Raw genomic sequence first — 22408 nt, 5'->3', positions numbered from 1 at the left:
ATTTACTGCCTTTCAATCTTAGTGGCTGCTATATCAAACGACAACATTTCGAAATAAACAATCATAAATTGTGTATTGCTAATTCTTATATAAATTTTGTGGGCTCTCTGTTGAGAAATAATAAGTGAATTTAAAATATTTCATGAACCACTACGATGTAACCAACATTTATAAAGACCCTGTATGAATGAATTTACATCCAATCATAATAAGTCAGAGAGGTGATGAAAAATTAACAGATATTTCAACATTTGTGGAATTTATTTTAGTCGAGAAAACATTCTCTTTTCAAATTATATTTTTAATGAGCAAAGGAGAAAATGATTTGCGTTTTCGTCATTTTGAGATGAATAATCAACAGTGAGAGGGGATACAGCCCTACATTAGAGAGTATTATCTAACTCGTGAAAACTAAGATTCTGAGAGGTCTTACGCAGGTTCAGGTGTATTTAAAAAAATAATTACTTTATCTGAAAAATGTTGATTCTGTTCATTGCTGTTCTATTTATGGAAAAAAGGGGAGTTGTATCCCCCTATCATGCAATTATTTTCCAGTATTCAATAAGAATCCGTAAAGCTCAATAATCTTCATGGCCCAAAGCCGATCAAAGGTTAAATAAAGGACGCATTTCTATAAATATGAACTTCACCTTTCTCCCATGGAAACACTACTATTGGAATTCATTTTCTTTCATTCTGATGAAATTTAATTAGTATCTTGAACTGACTACCTACTCGCAAAAATATATTATGAATTTTTAATATTTTTTTTGTGTTTTTCATTGATGATCCTTTCGCTATTGTCAATCCAGCTATTGCATTATTGTTCCAGTCTGTTGTTCAGGATAAAAAGCCGCGTACAATTTTGATTCGACGAATGCAAACAATTGGCTCGATCTGTGAATTTTCTGGCGGAGAATGCAAAATTGAATTTCATGTTCATTAGGTTTATTTGAGATTCTCATTTTTCTCCCGACTCCTTCGATGTTCTACATAATGAGAACAAAAATTGATTTATTTCCAATGGAATCTCAAAATGATCCGGATTCCTCTTTTCGAAGAATGGAAGATTCTGGTTGTATCCAGAAATAAGGGTACAAGGAAACATATATCGGAGAAATATTTTCTCTGATAATTGAATACTTGTTCGATGGAAAAGAATATTAAATCTGCGAAGCGATACTCTCAATTATTCCTTCCACGAAACAAACACTTTTTGTTGAATGATTCTTATGTTCTATAATTTTTTGAATAAAACTTCTTTCAGCATTTGCTTAGGATTTATAAAAGGGCGCTTCCAGCAGAAATATCGGTAACGTAAGTAGCTTCGCTATTGATAGGTATCAGTTTGGTAACGTGATCATTATCTGCTTGACGCGTTGCCCTTTTTTTTGACAGTGTCCTGGTGTTTGAAAGAAACAAGATGTTTTGTGGGTCCTTCTGAAAGTTATGTTTTGATGAGAGACATTGGGCGCCTTCAGCAGACTCAACAGTTGTGGAACAGTTGTCAATATTCTATGAATTTTCTGCTGAATGCATCCTATCAGTTTCTGCTACGGAGCGTATGCTACGGAGTGGTCGCCATCTTTGGTAGCGAATTTATTTTATGGTACGTTTTGGAAACATGTTGAGTAATTGACACTAGTGACAATGATTTTGGGACGAAATTTGAATTTCAAGTATAGCAATAATAGAATCTGAAACATATACGTGTAGGGTTTTTATATCGTTGTCTAGGGGTTTATATAAAAAGGCCGCCGGAACTTAACTATTGTTTATTTACACAATGTACAATTCAACTTCAATTGAATGTACAGCCACCGAACTTTCGTCTATCGAACTATCGAAGCTATTTTGTTCCGTCTAATTGTTAATAGTCTAATTATCGAATTATTTAACTCGCTGCGTCTACTATATTTTACGTCGAATCATATGCGTCTATCAGGTCGAATTCTTCAACCTTTTCCGTCTAATCTCTTACGTGGAATACTAACTATGTCCGTCTATTCTCTCCCCTCGAATTCCACCCTCGATCGTATGTATCGTACTTCAGTCCTTAAGTCTCAAGTACCTCTTCCCCTTACGTCTCCCTCTATCGATAAATCTGCATGGTCCAACCTTTTAGGGTCGATCGTGTAGTTCTCGTTTCGTAAAGTCAGTAGCGTATCATTCAGTCAGGTGTTAGGAATTTGGATCCCACATACGTTTATTAACATTCTGAAATGGTACTCTGAATATATTTCCCATATAATGAAGAAGAAAATATTAACAATACCGAAAGCAAATTTGGAAATATAATCGATATTATAACAGGAAATTGTCGTCACACACAACGTAACCTTCATTAAGGACCCACAGAACCTATTTCTGTCAAGAAAAGGAGCACCCGTCCAGCAGAGAATACTAACGTTACCAAACTGATAACTATCAGTAGCGGAGCTACTACTTACGCTACCGATCTTTCTGCTGAATGCGCCCAATTTTTTCTATTTCATATCTACCAGACGATACCAATTTCTTCCTTAAGAGAGGAATCCAAAAAAAAATCAATAAAATATAATACTACAGATCACTATGGTTAAATACTGATGTCTATTAGATACACTTAAAAATTACGTATTTCGCTCTGATTGGTGTTTCAAATTACATGGGGGATTCCTGTATTTCTTAATTTCATTAATGTTCGAATAGACACAGCCTCTTTTTGTATTACATTGAAAATTCAGAAGAGTTTCCTTGAATGTGGATTCAACTGAATGATTTCAAAAAGTGACGCCGTAGTATTTGATGTATGCAAGACTGCAAGAGAATATGTAGGGATTATGTAAAAAAATATTCGTTTAGCATACTATGTACCCACAATTCAAATATTTATAACTTATTGAAAGAGAAAAACCACTAAATTCTCATCAATTGAATCAGTTACTGTTCCTGAAAACATCTTCACTGCTTTGAACTAAAGTAACTTGAGTGTAAAAAATTGAAATATGATAGCACTATCAGTTTCTGGAAAATGCACATTGTAAATGAACCATGCAAGATTAAAGTATCACATGGAAAATTTATCCATGTCAATGTATCGGAAAGACATTATTCTCTTATAAACTAATAATGCCTTGGGGATACTCAAACTTTGCTCCGGAATGAAAGCTAGATTATAAAATGAGAAATGCATCCCCCAGCAACGCCATTTCACCTACAATTAAATTCAACCTACCTTGAAGTATGTCTTACACTGCTCTGAAGCCATATTTGGGTCGACCAATATCTTCAGTTGATCCAAAGCGCCCTTAAAAAATTCAAATATAATAAGTTTTAATGGATTCATTATTTCCTCCTTTTGTCACCTGCCAGTTTCTGAAGAACGTTTCAGAAATTTGAATTCCGTCTAGCAATACATAATATCAATTCAATCTTACTATATATAGACTTCTGAAAAAAATGTTCATGAAAAAATAACAAAACAATTAAGATATATATCAGTTGGGCATAGTTCCTCAAAATTTATTTGGTCTGCTTTTTTGGAACAATATCACGAATTGTTCACAAGAATGTTTTTTTTTGGAATATTAGAGAATTCTGGTTTTGATTTTTGAAGATTTTTCATTAGATCAACAAGAATATTGATGATTTTCTTCAATGAGATCCTATACGTAGCTCAGGTCAGTTAATTATGCGACATTCATTTATGTTACGTAGTACCTATTTTTTTATTTTAGTGATCAATCAATAAAGCGGTACATAAATATTTTTATCATTATTATAGTTGCCAGTACAAATCATTCGATTCTTGAATTGATTAATTCTTCAGAATTGTAAAATGGCTTCTGATCAATAAAGAAGAGAGGTCCATGACCAAATATGTCAATATTGTCAGTAGTTCGTAAAGTGTGAAGTTCTTCGACACTAACTAAAACGACAGGAATGAAAACTTGCTGTACAAATAAAATATTTGGCATCCATATGACATGTAAATAGGTTTCTGTAGATTTGGCACTATGCATGGTGCGGAATTTTCATTGGCTTCCAACATTTCGATGATGATTTTGACATCCTCAATTAGTGAATTAGTGATATTTAATTTCTGACGATCCAATGGGTATGTAAATATTAGCTTTTTCTTTTTTTCACTCCGCAATTTTATGCATATTTTCATCATGTCAGTCCTGTGAAATTTACATGAATTGTTGAATTGTTTCCATTCACTATTGATTTTATTTTAATGAAGAATTACCTGTTTTGCATTGAATGAATGAGATTGTTGCTGGAAAGCTTTTCCTCTATGGTGATTATGATCGAAATTTTCAGATTTCTTCAGACTTTATACAACTCTATTTATGTTTTCAGTTCTCAAGTTGTTGCATAAACGAACAAAAAAATATCGATTACTGGGATTAGTTTTTTACAGAATTTTGTAATAAGAAATGATCATGAATATTCAGTTCATAGTAGGTATACTCTAGCAAAATGTTTCACTCTATGTCTCAAAAATCAGTAAATGTTAATTTGAAATGATCACTTCATGTCGAGGTATTTGAAATTATTTACCTCAATATATCAAATCAATTTATTCAGGAGAGTAATATTCAAACAAAGTTCAATATTTGGACGAGCCACCTAAGCAAGGCTTGTGTTGTGTAACTTCTTATTGAATGTAAACTTTTTTATTGTCATAATGTACATTCTTCCCTTATTATGTGCTTTTTCTTATCGGCATACTGAGCAATAGCGATACTTTTATCAATATTCAAAATTGATTTCTATCAACGAGTCATTCGAAGGTGCGGCATTATAGTATTGAACTTTCGAGCTCACTTAGCGATGAAAATAATGATATAACCATTCTTATCATGAATTGCGAATTGTTCTCCAAAAATAATTCAGTCAATTTTTAATATTCATCACTCATCGCCTTTTTTATGTATGCGGGAAAATTGCCAATATTGATTTTCACAGATGTCTTCTGAATTCAGTTCAGCATCTTTGATAGAGTTATGAAAAGACTGAAAGGAATAATAATAGGGATATGCTAAACGTCGCAGTATAAGTACGCATGAGCTTATCGGCTCAAAGTTTGAAGCAGGTGTAAATGGGAGATTGATGTTCATTTGCAGAGTTGAACTTCAAAATGAAAAAACACTACCTTCCCAACTTATCCAATTCTATCGCATTTTTCCTCTTCTTGGAAGGCGTTATTTGACGCGACGCTGAAATCAGTGGACAAGCGATAAATTCACGGTGAACTAGATTTCTCCGTAGGTATTATATTTATCATCTTTCCCATTACTTTTACAATGTCATCCGGACAGAAGATCAGGTTCATAATTCTCTACCATATATCGTCGAGTACAATCAGTCTGCTGAACTTAATTTCTTTTTGTCTGAACGAGATTTCGAGCAAAAAAATCTCTATTCTGCAGTAACATCACTTTTTTGAGAGATGTTATTGCTTTCTTGGTGCATTTGAAATGATTCAGTTATGCATCCATAGAATTGAGTTTACTATTGAAATGATGTGTGCAAATTAATGAATAAAATTTTCTGTGAAACAACTATAGAGAAGACCTGAATCCAATTATAATGCAAATTATAGAGAAATTTTGCAACAAACTTTGAATAAATAAGTGAATAGATACTAAGGATTGATTCAATCGGATAAGTAACGAGTGTTTTTTAAGATGCATGAGAAGTTTCGATGGTTGATTATATGGTTTGACAGTTGAGTATGTAAAACTGTGTAGACATTATTGTTCGGTAAGCTTTGGAAATTCACCAAGAATCGTTCAACGCCAGAACAATGATTTCAAATTGTGGAAATTCACTTTGAAAAAATGAATATTTCAGCGAGGCTCATAGAGCACTAGCAAATAAGCTAGCAATTCATGGTGCTATTGATTGATCGTTTTTGCACTAATTTCAATGTTCGAATTCGAAACCACCAACAAGACAACGAAATTTACGTAATGACGAGAATATTGCTGCTATAGGGATTCATCAAGCCAAATAACTTGATATTTCAAATTTCAACCAACGACTTGACTTGAAAATCAAGCAAGTGAAAAATTACATACCTACTTGAGCTTTACTTCACTTGATTTTAGATATTTATTGCTTGACTCGATATCAAGCTACTTGATATTACTTGAGCTTGATATGAACGCGACTGCAATCTCGTGCGCGCTTAGACTAAAATAAATAAGGAGATTCCTCGAGCGCCGAGAGATTGATGTATTCGCCAGTGTGACTTTATTAGTAGTTTTTTCACATTTCTGTGAAATCTATTGGTAGATTTTGGTAGTTTCAGTTTCAGAAATATCTGTCCAAACATGGTCAAAATGGCCAAGGATTTTTTATCAACGCTAGCATCTTCAGCTTCAGTTGGAAGACAATTTTCCAGAGCTGCTCTTGCAGTTACAAAAACCCGCAATCGGTTAGGTGACAAATCTATAAGATGCCTATCTTAGATCCTAGATGGAGAACTATGAAATCAAACAAAGCCTGGAGGTTTTTCAATATTAAGAAAATTTATTTTTTTATCATTTTTTACTTTGATATGATTTATAGTGATTTAATCTATCTTTCTATTTCAAAAAAAATGATATTTTCGGTTCTTTCATACAATCAGTTCAATAAATGAAAGTTTTTTTTGCGAGGTTCCTTCTCATTTCATCATACATATCTTTTTTGATGTAATACTACACAATGAAACTACTAAAAATCAAGTAGCTTGATATAAATCAAGTACTTGATAAATAAATACTTGATTTGACTTGAGACTTGAGAAAAACTACTACTCGACTCTACTTGACTTGAAATCAAGTCAAGTTCAAGCCGAGTGGCTTGAAAATCAAGCCAAGCCGCGAATCCCCGATTATTGATGTAGCAGTGTAGCGCGAAGTGTTGAAGAAGACGCAGAAACGTCGGTACGTCTCCGTTCTCAACTTGTTGGCCTTCGTCCTTCGATTACGTTGAAAATAATACGTAAGGATCTAAATTAACATCGTTTACGTAACATTTTTGCTGTTAGGGCTAATTTAAATGATTATGATTCTTTTACCGAAGGATTTTTTGTAGTGATTAAGCTCCTTTCTGGTTGACTGACTTCGCCAATGAGTGAAATTGCCTTGAATGAAGCGAAGAGAATTAACGAATAACTAAAACTTACATTAAAATTGACAATATGTTGCGGTTTACACGATGGTGCATCATCAGACCTTATTTGGGTTGACGGTGAATGGTGAACGCTATTGATCCATATTAATTTTTTGTTGCCAAAAATCTAAAATCTAAATCATCTAAACATCGACGACATTTGGCTCCAACAAAACCAACTTGCCTTTTAGCGCTTAACCATCAATTGCAAAATCAATTAAGTGACAACTTAATTTTCAGAAGTGATCCCTATAACTGGCAACACTTGTTCGTGCAACTCTTTATTAGTTTTTATGGGGCCATGATAAGTCTTATGCCGACAAACCAGCAACTTTTGAAGCTTTGGAAGCCAATATTCAAACCACCATTGACAGATTGATCAACTGATCGAATGAATATGTAATTCGTATAGGACCAATGCCCGAAATCATATTTGAAAAATAGATGCCACGATGTTATCTACCCGATTTTAATAATGAAAAATTTATTTCAACAATATCTCTGTCTTGTAATATAATTTGAACTTTGTTTAGAGTTTGCGAATTACGAACATTTGGGTAAAGAATAAGGTTATGAATTGAACTTGATTGACCAAATTCGTAAACTGAACAGAGCTATAATCAGTTATAATATCACAAGAGCATAGATAATATTCGATTATACACCGATTCACGAGACGTAGTTCGCGAAACATCACGACAGCGCAGCTTGAGAGGTGTTTCGCGAACTAGTTTGATTTGTATAGCACTGGAAAATGTCTTTAAGAAGCTTGAATGGGAAAAAAAGGTCATAAACATCGATGGCGCCTACCTCAATCATCTGAGATTTGCAGACGATATAGTCTTGTTGAGCACAGACATTCAAGAACTGAACATCATGCGAAATCAGCTCAACGAACAATCTAAGCGAAGAGGCCTAAAAATGAACCTAAATAAGACCAAGATAATGAGCAACAATGAAAGTAACATTACCATCGATAACGTTACCATAGAAAATGTGGATCATTATATATATTTGGGTCATAAAATCAAATTAGGCAAAGAAAATCAAAGTGTGGAAATAAAACGCAGAATCCAATTGGCATGGGTGGCATTCGGAAATATGAGATATATCTTTAAAGACAAAGAGGTACCCATCAACCTAAAGAGAAAAGCTTACGACAGCTGCATCCTACCTGTTTTTACTTATGGCTTGGAAACCAAGGCAATAACCCAAAAAGCAGCAGAACAACTGAGGGTTGCACAAAGAGCCATGGAGAGAATAATGTTGGGAGTTACCTTGAGGGACAGAATTAGAAATAGCCAGATACGTGATAGAACCAAGGTAACAGATGTTATTAAAAGAGTAGCAAGCCAAAAATGGCAATGGATCGGCCATGTGGCGAGAAAGGAGCCGGACAGATGGACCCAGAGGGTGATAATATGGAGACCAAAAGGGACAACAAGAAGTGTGGGCCGACCTAAAAAGAGATGGATCGATGACGTCAGAACAGTAGCAGGAGGACAGTGGATGAGATTGGCAACAGATCGTGTGGCATGGAAAAACCTGAAAGAGGCCTATATCCGACAATGGATGGACAGGGGCTGAAGAAGAAGAAGAACCAAAGCACTGCATTATGATAATTCAATGACATTTCACTGAGCTCGACTTTTATTTTTTGGCGAACGTTGATGAATGATACTATGGAAATGATCCCTATATGGCAGGAGGTGAAACACCAGTTAATCAAAGATATATCCACTTATCAATACGACGTATCTATGAGAAATTTACGGATTCTATTGGTTCATCAGAGATGAGTGAAATAATCCCAAAAACACAAAATTGTGTACGGAAAGACAAAATTCACCATTCGTTAGAAGGATTGCTTTAAATCACCTTTATCTACTCCTATTGAATTAGATATTCATTATTCAACTGCTTTTGAGCAATTAATAGTATCTATTAACAAACATCGTGAGTTATAATAACTCACTACTATAACTCACTATAATAAATCGGAAAATATGGATCTGTGCTTCTATACTTCTCTGCTTCTATTCGATTGGCCGAAAGGGAACATTCCATTATTGTTATTGAGGGGAGGAATGTCCGAGGGAATGTCACTTTTGACGTTTTCAAATTAAGTTGATATCTAATTATTGTGAATGTTTGCTGAAAACGATTAATTCAGATAGTGAAGATGAAATATTATATGGGTATACATTTCCAAAAGATAAACAGCAGATGTTACCATACAGAATTACTTGCCCGAAAAAATATAAAGAATTTTGTAGCAGTAAGGTCATTAAGTCGTCGTTTACAGGGAATGTTTGTTGGTATATTTTAATGCATTTTTATAGGCAACTATTAAGGATTTTCAATATAGTTCTATGTCTGTACTCTGTACTGGATTCGAGCTGGCCGAAGCTAGTTCGATTGTGAATGGTGACACTAAGTTTCCATCTCTCTTGTAGTCGAGCAAATATGTTTTTTTCCCGTTCCTTCTGTCTATATTCTAAGTCTGTATTTTTTTCTTAGTATTCATTGATATAGTCGTAGATAAAGTATAGTATTCAACTTGCGGTAATGGTCATAACTCACTTGATGAATTACAGCACTCGCCTGCGGCTCGTGCTGCAGACTTCATCTACGTGAGTTATGACCTACATTACCGCTCGTTGAATAATATACTATAATATTAACCACGCAAATTTAGTAAGTAGGGTAGAAATAACGCACAAGAGCAGACATAAGTGGAAAGGTCCAAAAATACGAAATAATCCATTGATTCATAAAATTGGAAGAATTAAGTCCTAACAATGAGCCCGAACACCTCTTTCATCCCACGTCTCAATGATTCCCGTAAACAGATGGATCGATGTTTTTGATGACGTTACATAAACCTCAAATCTATCTGGTAATGACATGCCCTCCCACGAAACATCAATGTCTCAATTGAATCAATTTGCTCTGCTTCCTTTAGATGTTGAGGTAATTCAATTCCATCTGTCAATTAATCTATTTGAAATTAACAACGCAAAGAAGATAAATCCCCTTCAGATACCCCCTATCAATTGAATGCCACGGGTTGAATGCAGACTTCGAAAATAACAGATATATTGTGAGGACTTGAATGTGGCAGGGGAACATTGAGCTCATCGGTCAGTTGGCCATAACGTAATTAAGCCTCTAACTGACCGAATTCTGTCGGCAGTATCCCGACCGGGTTTTTGGGCTTAGGAGCTTCCGTCCTGTCAATAAAATGTGATTTTCCAGTGGTCGCCGCCGTCTTGAACTATTTATACGATTACTGGAACATTTCAGGATTACAGGATAGTTTGTTGCCATTTATTAATGGGACATTTGGGAATTCCGTTTTACCGCCGCCTCTTCCAGGCATTACGCCATGAAATAGACATCGACGACTCGGTTCTGCATCATTCATCAATAAACAGGGGATTTGGCGTATATCGATTCCTTGAATGAGCTCGACCCTGGCCTTCAGATGATCCTTATTCTCACCTCATTATATAAATATATTATTTTGAGATAGAGCAATACAAAAATTGTCAACTTCAAACAGCAATGCATGTGTAGATGTGATTTCAGTATTAGCAGAGGAAATGTAAACGGGGCATCATACATTTAAAAGCATGATACAAGAGAACTGATAAAAACCTCAGCAAAAACTCTGTCTCCCCATATCCGTGTACACTGAGAGAAGTGTTTATTAATATAATAATTTAAATAATATCATTTATTGGATATATGGACAAACAAATATTAGTTTCATGGAAATAAATAATTTATTTGAAATTCCACCAATAATCATAATTTATTATTGCAGTCATTCATTTACGCATAACTTTTATTAATAATGCTGAAGAAATATGCATTTGAAGGAAATGAATATAGTTGACGTTATTATATTAATGAACCTTATTTATATGTTATATGTATTCATGCTGAATAAAAATAATATTTCAATTCAATAATGGTTAACGTATTTCTTAGATAATTATTTTGGTTGTTTCTATTATCCGATTGTTAGGGTCTGAGAAGATCCGTTTTCCAAACTAGGTAATTTTTGGAGTTCATATTGAGGGGATCCAAGTTTGAACCCTAGTCATCTTGATTGGATCTGTTCAGTTTAACCACTGTTCTGCCAACATCACTAATAACTAAGCAAGTACAAATGATCTGAACCCAAAATTCAGTACAGATGTGCTAAGTGGCGTTCAATAAGCCCATATCAACACAGATTTTATGTTTAAAAAGGAAATTCAAATCAAAGGAAAAGTTCAAGGACAGATCCTTCAAGGAGATGCGCTTCTATTTGAGGGATGTGTCTTTAAACTTTCCACAGATTGGAAAGCTGAAATTATGTTAGTTTGTTAATTATTAATAAATCCTATATTCTGAGTGAATTAATTAGTGAATTCTTGTAAAAATAGCAAATATTCGTTAACTACCAGTTGAAAATTTGTTGACATTCAATTTATGTTATTTGTGGAGATAACGTAAGTTCATATAAATTATTCATCATCAAAATATATTAAATATTATCAAATACCTTGTGCACAAATATTTTATTCTCCATTAATAAACTTTTTTAAATGCATAATTCAACTATTAATGAATATATCAAACATAAATCTGCTGTAATAGTTGTGAATAAATAACCTCTAAATAAGTTCTTTATTAATAGACAAAATATGGATTTCTCTCAGTGTAGTGACTGGTTTGTGTAAACGTTTACAGAATGAGCTGACATATTTATATTGAAGGGCTTACTCTTCAACCAAAACAAAATTTTATCCATCCTCTCACCAATGGTTGACGACTCTATAATTGAATCCTAAACAAGAAAGAAAAGAAACAGAAAGGAGTACTAAATATTAGTTTCCACTATATTGATTTGAAGTTATCTACCCATTCTAAAAAAGAATCTGAAACTGAATGGATAGCTTGAAAATCACCATGAAATTTATAAATTGGACAATTATTCACCAAGTGGTCAATGGTTTCTTCTACACCACAATCACATAGTGGGCTATCAATAGAATGCCATTTGAGGAGCGTACTATTACAACGACCATGACCAGTCCTAAGTAGATTTGAAATACAGCAAAGTTTCCTAGGAAGATTGAAACCTGGAAATTTTTCTGAAGGATCAACGATAAAACTTTTGTTGAAGACATTACAAGAACTCCATTCAGAACGCAAATTTCCTTGTCGCTTTCATTAGATTGAAGGAAGGTATTAATCCATAAAGGTTTGCGTGACTTTAATCTAACAGTAACACTAATAATTCTCATAAAAACGTTAAGCTGTGCATCAATTTTATAAACATGAGCACTATTGAACCAAACAGAACAACAGTATTCAGTAGCAGAAAAAACCAAGCCCAAGGCTGCCGTACGAAAAGTGCTGGCATCAGCACCCCATGAAGATCCTCCTAATTTTTGAAGGATATTATTCCTCGATTTTGACTTTTTTGAATTTTCCTTGAAATTCAAAGAAGAATCAAGTTTAACTCCAAGATATTTGGGAGCATTATTATGATTCAAGACGGAATTATTGAAATTTACTTTCAATTTTTTGTATTTTTGTTGATTATTTAAATGAAAACAGGATACTTCTGTTTTATTTCAGGATTACAGGATAGTTTGTTGCCATTTATTAATGGGACATTGGGGAATTCCGTTTTACCGCCGCCTCTTCCAGGCATTACGCCATGAAATAGACATCGACGACTCGGTTCTGCATCATTCATCAATAAACAGGGGATTTGGCGTATATCGATTCCTCACCACTTCTTGAATGAGCTCGACCCTGGCATTCAGATGATCCTTATTCTCACCTCATTGGATTCTACGAACTAAGGATAACGATATGATTTTGTATTTACGTTGATACTTGGGGGGATTGAGAGATTCGGCCAAAAGTGGAGGGTAAACCTATAGATAAATTTCGAAAAGTAGGGATCTTTAAATGGGATGGCTTTCTGTATGAATAGATAACTTCAGCTTCAGGAATTGAATTGAATACTGGTACACATTTACGAGACACTCATGGCACCGCAATATGAAAGATCTTGTCATAGTACTTCCAATTTTCTACTATAAATTTATGATAATATGATCACTTTTGAAATGAATAAAAATGTTGGTTGCTGCTTTCATGTTCTATTCTTTTGGAGTTGTGAATGGTTCCAACAGAATTTGACATTTCCAGATAGAGGATTCGCGTAGAGCGTGCGCAAATGTGAAAATCAAAATATTTCCATATTTCCAGTTTTACTGGTCCAATGTTGATTATTTCCGAAGAACAACAAAAGTTGCTCTGCCAATATAACGTTAGAATCTCTTTCAAAATAAACGAAACTTTATAATCACATCTCTCAAAAGGTAGAGATTCCGTTAATTCGCTTGATAAATTGAGCATTTACCAACTTGATTGTTCTTGCAGAGTTTTTTTATATCCGAAGAACTTTTAGAAGAAGTAGAGAAGCTAGAGCCCAGGAGCATTTTAGAGCTATTCACAACATCAACTTCTGTTCATTTGGAGTTGTAAATGGTTTCAACAAAATTCGACATTTCCAGATTGAGGATGCGCGTTGAGCATGCGCGAATAAGAAATTCAAAATTTTTCAATATCTTCAGTTCTACTGGTCCAATGTTGATTGTTTCCGAAGAACTACAAAAGTGCCTCTGCCAATATAACGTTAGAATATCTTTCAAAATAAACGAAACTTTATAATCACATCTCTCAAAAGGTAGAGATTCCGTTAATTCGCTTGATAAATTGAGCATTTACCAACTTTATTGTTCTTGCAGAGTTTTTTTTATATCGGAAGAACTTTTAGAAGAAGTTCAGAAGCCCAGGAGCATTTTAGAGTTATTCAGAAAAACAACCCCAATAAATCCAATTTTGCCGAACATGTCTGGACAAACCTTGATCACTCCCCATCCTGCATTCCTAAAGTCCTTTACCCTCTTTCCAACACAGCCATTTGCGATACTTGAAAAAAAGTTTGTATCACTAGAGCAAAAGATAGAACCTCTTCTGATTTGTTGAATTCCCAATATAACTTTCCGGATTTAGTTTTAACACCTTATTTCCATCGACATGGTTCTGTTTTTCCATAGTGACTTCATCTGTTTGTTTCTATTGTGTTTTCATACATTTCGTTTGTTGTTTCCTTCACTTTTTCACAATTCCACATAAATGGAGCCCCAGTTCCTGTTCCATTTTTTGTCATTTGAAGTTCAATTTATATTCATTGCTCTGTTTGTTTCATTTTCAATTAGTAGGAATGCTTCCCTGTTTTTGAAGAATTTCTTTCTTATATTTTTCAGCTCTTTGTTATTCTAATGCGCCAATTTTATTTAGATAACTCTTATTTCTGATAAGGATAGGTTCAAGTCATCTTTTTCTTTCTACTTGTTCATATGCTCTTTTCTCTCCCCCGTTGCATTGTTTTTGTTAATTTCTTTTGCTCAGTTGTGCCTTTTTCTTGATTTTATAACTTCTAGGAGATCTAAACCTGTAGCCATTTTAATAAAACGTTTGAAGTTTTTTCTTCTTCTTTTAATTCAATACTGCTTGCAAAAAAGAACATTCGCGTCTGCGCACACTGGTCATTCAAACTAGGTCAGTTCATCAGTTGCAGTCTCGTCCTCCCTGAATTATGTCACTAGATATCAAATTGTTTATCGAAGCAATTGAATCACACCCACTGAATTATAATAAAATAGTGGAACAACAGGCTGATAAAAATCCAAAAAAATAGTTGTGGTTTGAATTATTTACGCAATTTGTCAAAAAAAGAAATTAATTCAAATAATTAAAACATTTGAAACGACTTGGCAAATTGTCCATCGAAAAGTCTTGCGGTGATAAATGGATGGACGCAATATTTTTGTATTTTCCGTAATTTTGCTAGAGACATGAGCATAAATGCACGCAATCTCAACGAAATAAATTTTAAAAATGGTGTTCTGAACAAACTATTCAGTTGCCAGTAGACAACTTTCAGGCCACTATAAATTTTAATCACCGAAACTAAAAAGTTGTTAGTGTGCGGTAAGCCTTGATTTAAACGTAGCAGTTTTGAAATTATAACAAACATTAAATTTCCTATATTTATAATCATTTGCCAATCAACGACTTCATCTCGTGAAGCAATCATATTTATTTTAATAGCAATATAATTAAAGATAAATATAATTATGGAATGAAATTTATAGTTGCATCGATTCGGCTCAATGATCTAGTTGATGAAGTCTATCAACAATTTAGGAAAATTCTTTGTTACAGAATATTTAATAACACTATATAAAATATGTTAGCCAATAATATCTATTTTCCTGTGAATCTCCACAACCGGATATTTGTTGATGACCATGGTTCCCGAGGAAAATTCAATACATAAATTCCACAATTTTCGGCTGAATTCACCTACCGGAAACGGAATTCTTTTTCTCTTATGATGGAAACGATATCGTAAACCTTCACCTATATAAAATTTTCAGCAGCGTTAACCCCTGGGAGTGTGATTCGGAATGGTGGGAATTTTTTCAACCTTAAACATTGCAAGGTGTTCTTGTGATATACACCAATGGCCTCGAATTAATGTGGGACAAAAAACAAGAATACTCATTCTTCACTAATGAAAAAAAAACATGAAATATTTATTCGGTGGATTCCATTTCAAAAATTGCATGCACAAGTTAGAGATACCGATTGAAATATGAGATTGAACTGTTTGTCATTTCTAATCTTCATTAGAATTTTCGTTCAGACAACAAAAATTTGTGTTTGAAGAATTATACAGTATGACTTAATTTCCTTCTAGCTCAAAGCTTGTACGAATTAAGAGAACCGGTTGTATGTTCTGTGTTCTGTTGTCTTCTGTGTAGGCGTTGTTACTCTATTCCACACCGCTTCAGTGACTGCACTGACAATTTTTGATTTAACAGCGAATGGGTTCCTCATGAAAAAGATACTCGTATTTTATGCTCAGTTAATTATAAGTTAGACTCGCATAACAGGTAGTTTTTATGAAGAAGAGAAGAGAATTTTGGATGAAAAAAAAAATGGCCGAAATATTGTTGGAATGAATTTTTTATCATTATAATGTGGTAGAAAATTCCATTGTATTTATTTTTGATAATTTCCGGCATATTTCCGCCACGGCTACGAGTTGAAAAGTCCATTCGATCTGTCCAATATTTTCACTACTTTTTCCAAAGAATCTGTCCATATGACGTCAATGGTGACTTGAATATTGGCTTCCGATTCTTCAGAAGTTGCTGGTTTGTCTGCCTAACCAATAGCTTAACATAAAGAGTTATAGAGAGGCTTTGAGTCGCATGAACGAGGGGGCCAGTTAACAGGATCACTTCTGGAAATGAAGTTGTCACCAAATGAATTCTCAATAAATTGATAGTTAAGTCCGCTATATGGCAAGTTTCAGAGTCTTTTTGAAATCGAAGGTTGTCGATGTTAAGCTGATCAATTTTTTCAAACAAAAAAATTAGTCAGAATGGATCGGTAGCATTTCGAAAGAAATAGGGACCGATGATGCCGCTAGCGTGTCAACCGCAACATATTGTCAATTTTGATGGATGTGATTCATTAATGGCTTGAGGATTGTCTTTCCTCTATATTCCTGCTTATTGGCGAAGCTATTTGAATGTAAATGAGCTTCATCAGTAAACACAATTCATCGGTAAAAATGTTTAACTTCAGACTGTTTCAAACTATCCCAGTCAGCAAAAATGCGACGTAACGATGGTCATTTGATCGTAATTCTTTGCACAAGTGAGATCCTCAAGTCAAGTATTCCACGTAGTCGAAGGACAAAGGCCAACAAGTTGAGAACGGTGACGAATCGTCATTTCGGCGTCTTCTTCAACGGCAATATTCTTTTCAGTACGCACCTTTCTTTGTCTTGTAGTGGTTTTGAATCAAGAAAATAGAGTTTAACTAGTGCAAAAACGATCAATAACTGCACGAATTGCTTGCTCACTAGGACGATTATTTTGTTCGTAAAATTAGCGAAGTGATTTATGATGAATTATCAAACCATACTGAATAAAAATGCCACAGTTCGGCATTCTCAACTAACAAACCATACACCACAACCATCGAAACTTCTCATGCAGCTGAAAGAAGACCCGTTATATTATGTTTTCTGAAATAATGCGTGTAAAAATAAATAATTCCAATATTACAAGCGCTAGAACCTTGCGGTATGACATATTAAATTCAGTATTATCGCAACAATACATACTTTCAATTTCATGATTATCGGTTTCCAAGTCCCCGAGAAAAAAATCTTCTTATATTTTATTCCTTGATTTTTTGCCTTAAAAATTAATGGATCATGTTGTATAACGAGGAGGATCAATGCGATACCACAATCAATATTTTGATACAATAGTACATGCAAATAGCTCATATAGTTTCCGAGGAAAGTCTACACGGTGGACGGACCAATTTTTTTATTCGATTTTAGGATTCCATACAATCCAAACGAAAATGTGAAAATTTCATTAGGATTTTAAAGTGTTTTTCCCCAATGATTTGAAACGTTTATTATTGGAAATAAAAACCAATAATCCATTGATGAAATTGAATTATCCTGAAAAATCCCGTGTTCTTCATTTCATACAGCGTTAGGTGGGTTCAATATCCCATATTGATATGCTACACATATACAGGTCCAGATTTTAGTTCAATTACTTTGTCGTTGAATATAGAACAAATTTTTTCATGAAACAAAGTTTATATGAGCATATATCCGAACATAATTCGTTTTCAAGATATAAGATGTAAAAGTTTAAAGAAAGAAATCAGTTTTTTACTTATAACTCCAGTATCACTACATTCATTATTTTAATTTTTAGTCTAGATAATCAAGTGTTTCGAATTAGGTACTAATCTCCTGCCATAATTTATCCAGTGACGTGGATACAGCGATTCAATAAACCTTCTGCTATTGAAAATCCAGACCATTGTCATTTTTTCAAGAAAATTATTCCATTTCTGAAATATATAGTTTTACTTGAAAAAAGTGTCTTGAACTGTTCAAAAAGAAAACACGATCCACAAAAATTTCAAATTTTCTCATTAGTGGTGAATGAAATTACTAAAATTGGCGTAAATTATTAAAACGCTTCTAGATGCCATTTTATTGAATATTTCACGAAGAAAATTCAGCAGACACTAATAAAATAAAAAATATTTACAGAATTGTTCAAAATATGGACCATTCATTTCAACACAAACCTTTTACTGACGCAAAATTGAAAGATTCAAATTTGCTGAATGAGGAACATTAGTTTATTTTTGTAGATAGTGTTTCATTTGTACTTGATTTTCTCGCAAACTTTACATTCTGTGAAAAAAATCAGGAGACCTTTTTTTCAGGCAAAACCCTGTTAAAATCAAAAATAAAATAATTTCCTCGAAAAAAGATAGCGGTGTAGATTTTCAAAAGGAAGAGGATCGTCGCACCCCTATATTTACGCCACTGAAAAATTTTTGGCAGGAGACACTTAACTAATTCAAAACATTATATGATCTTGACATCAATATCTAGAAATTAAAATAATGAATATAATTACACTAGATTTATAAATAAAAAAACTGATTGAAATTTTTACTTTAACTATATTTCAAAAATGAAACTTGAAACGATATATGTTTAAATCAACTATTTTTCAAGAAAAAAGTTGTTCCATACGACGAAGTTATTGAACTAAAATCTGGACTATCCTGTATATTGAAAGTAAAAAATATTTCGAAAATCTTCAATTGGAAATAATTCTTTTATTTCCTATTGCTACAAATTACTCTGCAACTTATCATACTTCTCACTTTATTAAATTAGCACCGTGAAATGTACCTAATGATGTTTCACAACAATTAATTTTTCTACTCCCCCTTCAGAAAATGACTAAAACCGAACAACTCGCCAATTATGTAACTGTCTATTGAAGAAATGTGCAACGTAAAACTATGCGATTTACTTTGCCATAAACAAAGAGAACGATCAACAACCAATACGGTAGCAACTGTGATGTGAATCGCACAGCAAATAACCAATAAGACAAAATCTTTATTAGTTGCCACGGAAACCAATAACAAACAGCCCGCGCAGGCGATAACTTTTTAACGTTTCGTAGTTGTGTCGCGATTTGCCACCAGTGTTTGAATTTGCCTGAGTTTTCATTGGAATGAATGCGGTCGTAGAAAAAGTATAGTACACAACTCGAGTTATAAGACAATTACGCACTTTCCGCTTCGTGCGTAACTTTTTCTAATCGTGCGTAATATGCATCTCACAACTCTTTTTATGAAATATATTATTACAATCTTCATTTGATTTCTCACTTCGTATTTTTGAATTCTGAAGGTTTTTCGTTCAACGTGAAAAGTGAATAGTTGCGAATATGTTAGCACGAAATGGCGCCACTGAATTAAATTATTAATCAATACTCTTGTGACACAAAACAGTTATTTACCATACAAGTGAAGTAAAGGCAACATTACTTCACAAAAGTATAAGTTCCAAAAGAGTGCGGAGCATGAGTTTTGTAAGCACGCGAATATATTAATGATTCATTATCATATACATGTATACAGGATGTTCCAAATTAAGTCGGCACCATTGCCAACTCCGTTATTATTGATGCTACGATGTCGGTTGAATGGGCAAACTGGTAGCCGAAAAAAAAAAAAGATTGACAGTCGCGTTGTCACAATATTTCATAAAATGAAATGTTTTTCAATGGAACACCCTGTATTTTTTCATGCATTTCGTAATAACATTCTCAAAGACAAAGCTCATTTAACTTTTTTTCGTAAAGGTGAAAATAAGACAGTTGTATTAATAGGAAATATTTATAACAAACGGATTTGATAAAGCGCTATAAAATATCGAGTGAATGTTCAAAAACACCGCCTTCTTGTTGAACACATTTTTGGGCCCTTCTTTTCTTTTGACTTTTTTTTGTGAAAAAAAAGAATAAACATTTCCAAATAAGTCGCTCATTTCCCACTTTAGGAAGAACGATGATAGGAGCTTTGTTGTTGAGAATGTTATAACGAATCGAAATGCATGAAAAAATATAGGGTGTTCCATTGAAGAAAAATCATTTTATGAAAAATTATGACAACGCGACTGTCAATTTTTGTTTGTTTTCGGCATCGAGACGACCACTAAAAATGCTACCATTTTGCCCATTTACCCGAAATCGTAGCATCAATAATAACGGAAGTGGCTATGGTAGCTATGGTGTCGACTTAATAACATTCTCAAAAACAAAGCTCATTTGCCTTTTTTTCGTAAAGGTGAAAATAAGACAGTTGTATTGATAGGAAACATTTATAACAAACTGATTTGATAAAGCGCTATAAAATATCGAGTAAATGTTCAAAAACACCGCCTTCTTGATGAACACATTTTTGGGCCCTTCTTTTCTTTTTACTTTCTTTTTTTGTAAAAAGAAAAAATAAACATTTCCAAATAAGTCGCTCGTTTTCCACTTCAGGAAGAACGATGATAAGAGCTTTGTTGTTGAGAATGTTATAACGAATCGAAATGCATGAAAAAATATAGGTTGTTCCATTGAAAAAAATATCATTTTATGAAATATTATGACAACGCGACTGTCAATTTTTGTTTGTTTTCGGCATCGAGAAGGCCACTAAAAATGCTACCATTTTGTCCATTTAACCGAAATCGTAGCATCAATAATAACGGAGTTGGCTATGGTGGCTATGGTGTCGACTTAATTTGAATCATTAATATATTCGTGTGCTTACATGACAAGTGCTACGCAGTTTTTTGGAACCTACACTTTCGTGAAGTTGTACTACGTATAACGTTTCATCTACGACTGCCTATAATAATAATAAAAACAACTCCATTTCACCGAATATACAGTGATGTCAAATGATACAAACAAGTGAACAATAAATCGAAAATACAAATACATATTAAACAAACATATTATTGAATATAGTGCTAAGTCGAACTAACTTATGCTATAAAAAGCGCCAACAGCTAGAATGGACCTCAGTCGTCGACCCCCAATGAACGTTTCTCAATCAAATCCCTTGGCAGAACATCATATAGTTGAATACCCGATATAAATGGTGATCTCTCATGAAATGTATAATGAACAAAAGCGAATATCACATCCTAATAGAAAAAAAGTGCCGGTTATTGGTTGAGTTGGAGTTTTTTTAGTGTCCGAATTCTCCTGCGAAAACATGAGTATTGAAACTTGAGTTATGTAAAGTGTTTCATTATGTAACGGAAATGGACCAAATTCAGTGGTTAATGGTTTCGAAATAAAGCAGTCGTAAATAAAAATATTCACATCATTGAAACCTGTGAAAAATATCCTCACTATCAAACGAAATTTTCTGTTCGGGCAGATGGTTGCTCCACTTCAATAAAACTCACGTTTTAGGTTCACGATAAGAAGACACGAACTTCGAGTGTTCCAATTAGGGGGATATTATCCGCCGGGAAAACATTCATAAATCCAAGACACCACTGTTGGAAGTTATGATCGAACTTATTCTCGTTACATGCTCAAGAATGCTGCTCCAGAAATATTCGCAACAATTTTCAAGTTGCGCGCTAAAAAACTTGACGGGCGTTAGGGCTCGGATTTCGGGTATCTTGGGAACTTTTATTATTTTTATGACACTTTCTCGAATACACATCTCTCTATTTGTATTTCCCGAAGGTGTGCTAAAGTAGAAGTATAAACCGTCATACTCTTTTAGGCACATTCATAAATATTTCGAAAGACGTAATGATCCTTTGTTGTCGCATGAAGTTGAAACTAAGAAGTTTTTTATCATATTTCCTTAGTTGAAGAAGTGCGATCTCTGAAAAAGTATACAAAAGAAAGGATAATAAATTATAATCAAAAGCCAGAGAAAAGTAAGAGAGATCATCCAAACAAATGAGTGAAGAACTTCTGAACGTTCATTCATTCAAGCGTCAATTGCGCCGTTAGGGACCACTTAATATTATATAGGATGTAGTGTGTCAATTTGAAAGGATACACTTAATATCTCAGCCCTCATGCAAATTTAGAAGAGATGCAAAAAGAGGTCAGCTTTGGTTCGTAAGGGGATATTTTATAATATATTTCATATCATGTGAGCATGATGCCACAAACCACTAAAATCTTAAATAGGGAAGGAGGTTGAGTGACACCTTGTTTTGAAGGTAATTCCA

The 22408-nt window shown here is 33.8% G+C and overlaps 1 protein-coding gene across 7 annotated transcripts in view; it reads right to left on the bottom strand.

The window, feature by feature from the left end:
- LOC123674247 (collagen alpha-1(XV) chain) overlaps nt 1-22408 on the bottom strand; it is a 457507-nt gene that overhangs the window by 139418 nt on the left and 295681 nt on the right. For 5 of the 7 annotated variants that reach the window (XM_045609182.1, XM_045609184.1, XM_045609183.1 and 2 more), the window contains exon 5: nt 3218-3289. The exons of the other annotated variants lie outside the window; for them this stretch is intronic. In XM_045609182.1, the coding sequence (XP_045465138.1) occupies nt 3218-3289 (72 nt within the window). The remainder of the gene's footprint in view (nt 1-3217; nt 3290-22408) is intronic. 7 annotated transcript variants of the gene reach the window in all.

This window comes from Harmonia axyridis, chromosome 2 (genome assembly GCF_914767665.1).
Source record: "Harmonia axyridis chromosome 2, icHarAxyr1.1, whole genome shotgun sequence".
Lineage (NCBI taxonomy): Eukaryota > Metazoa > Arthropoda > Insecta > Coleoptera > Coccinellidae > Harmonia > Harmonia axyridis.
This window is presented reverse-complemented; position numbering and strand designations above follow the sequence as displayed.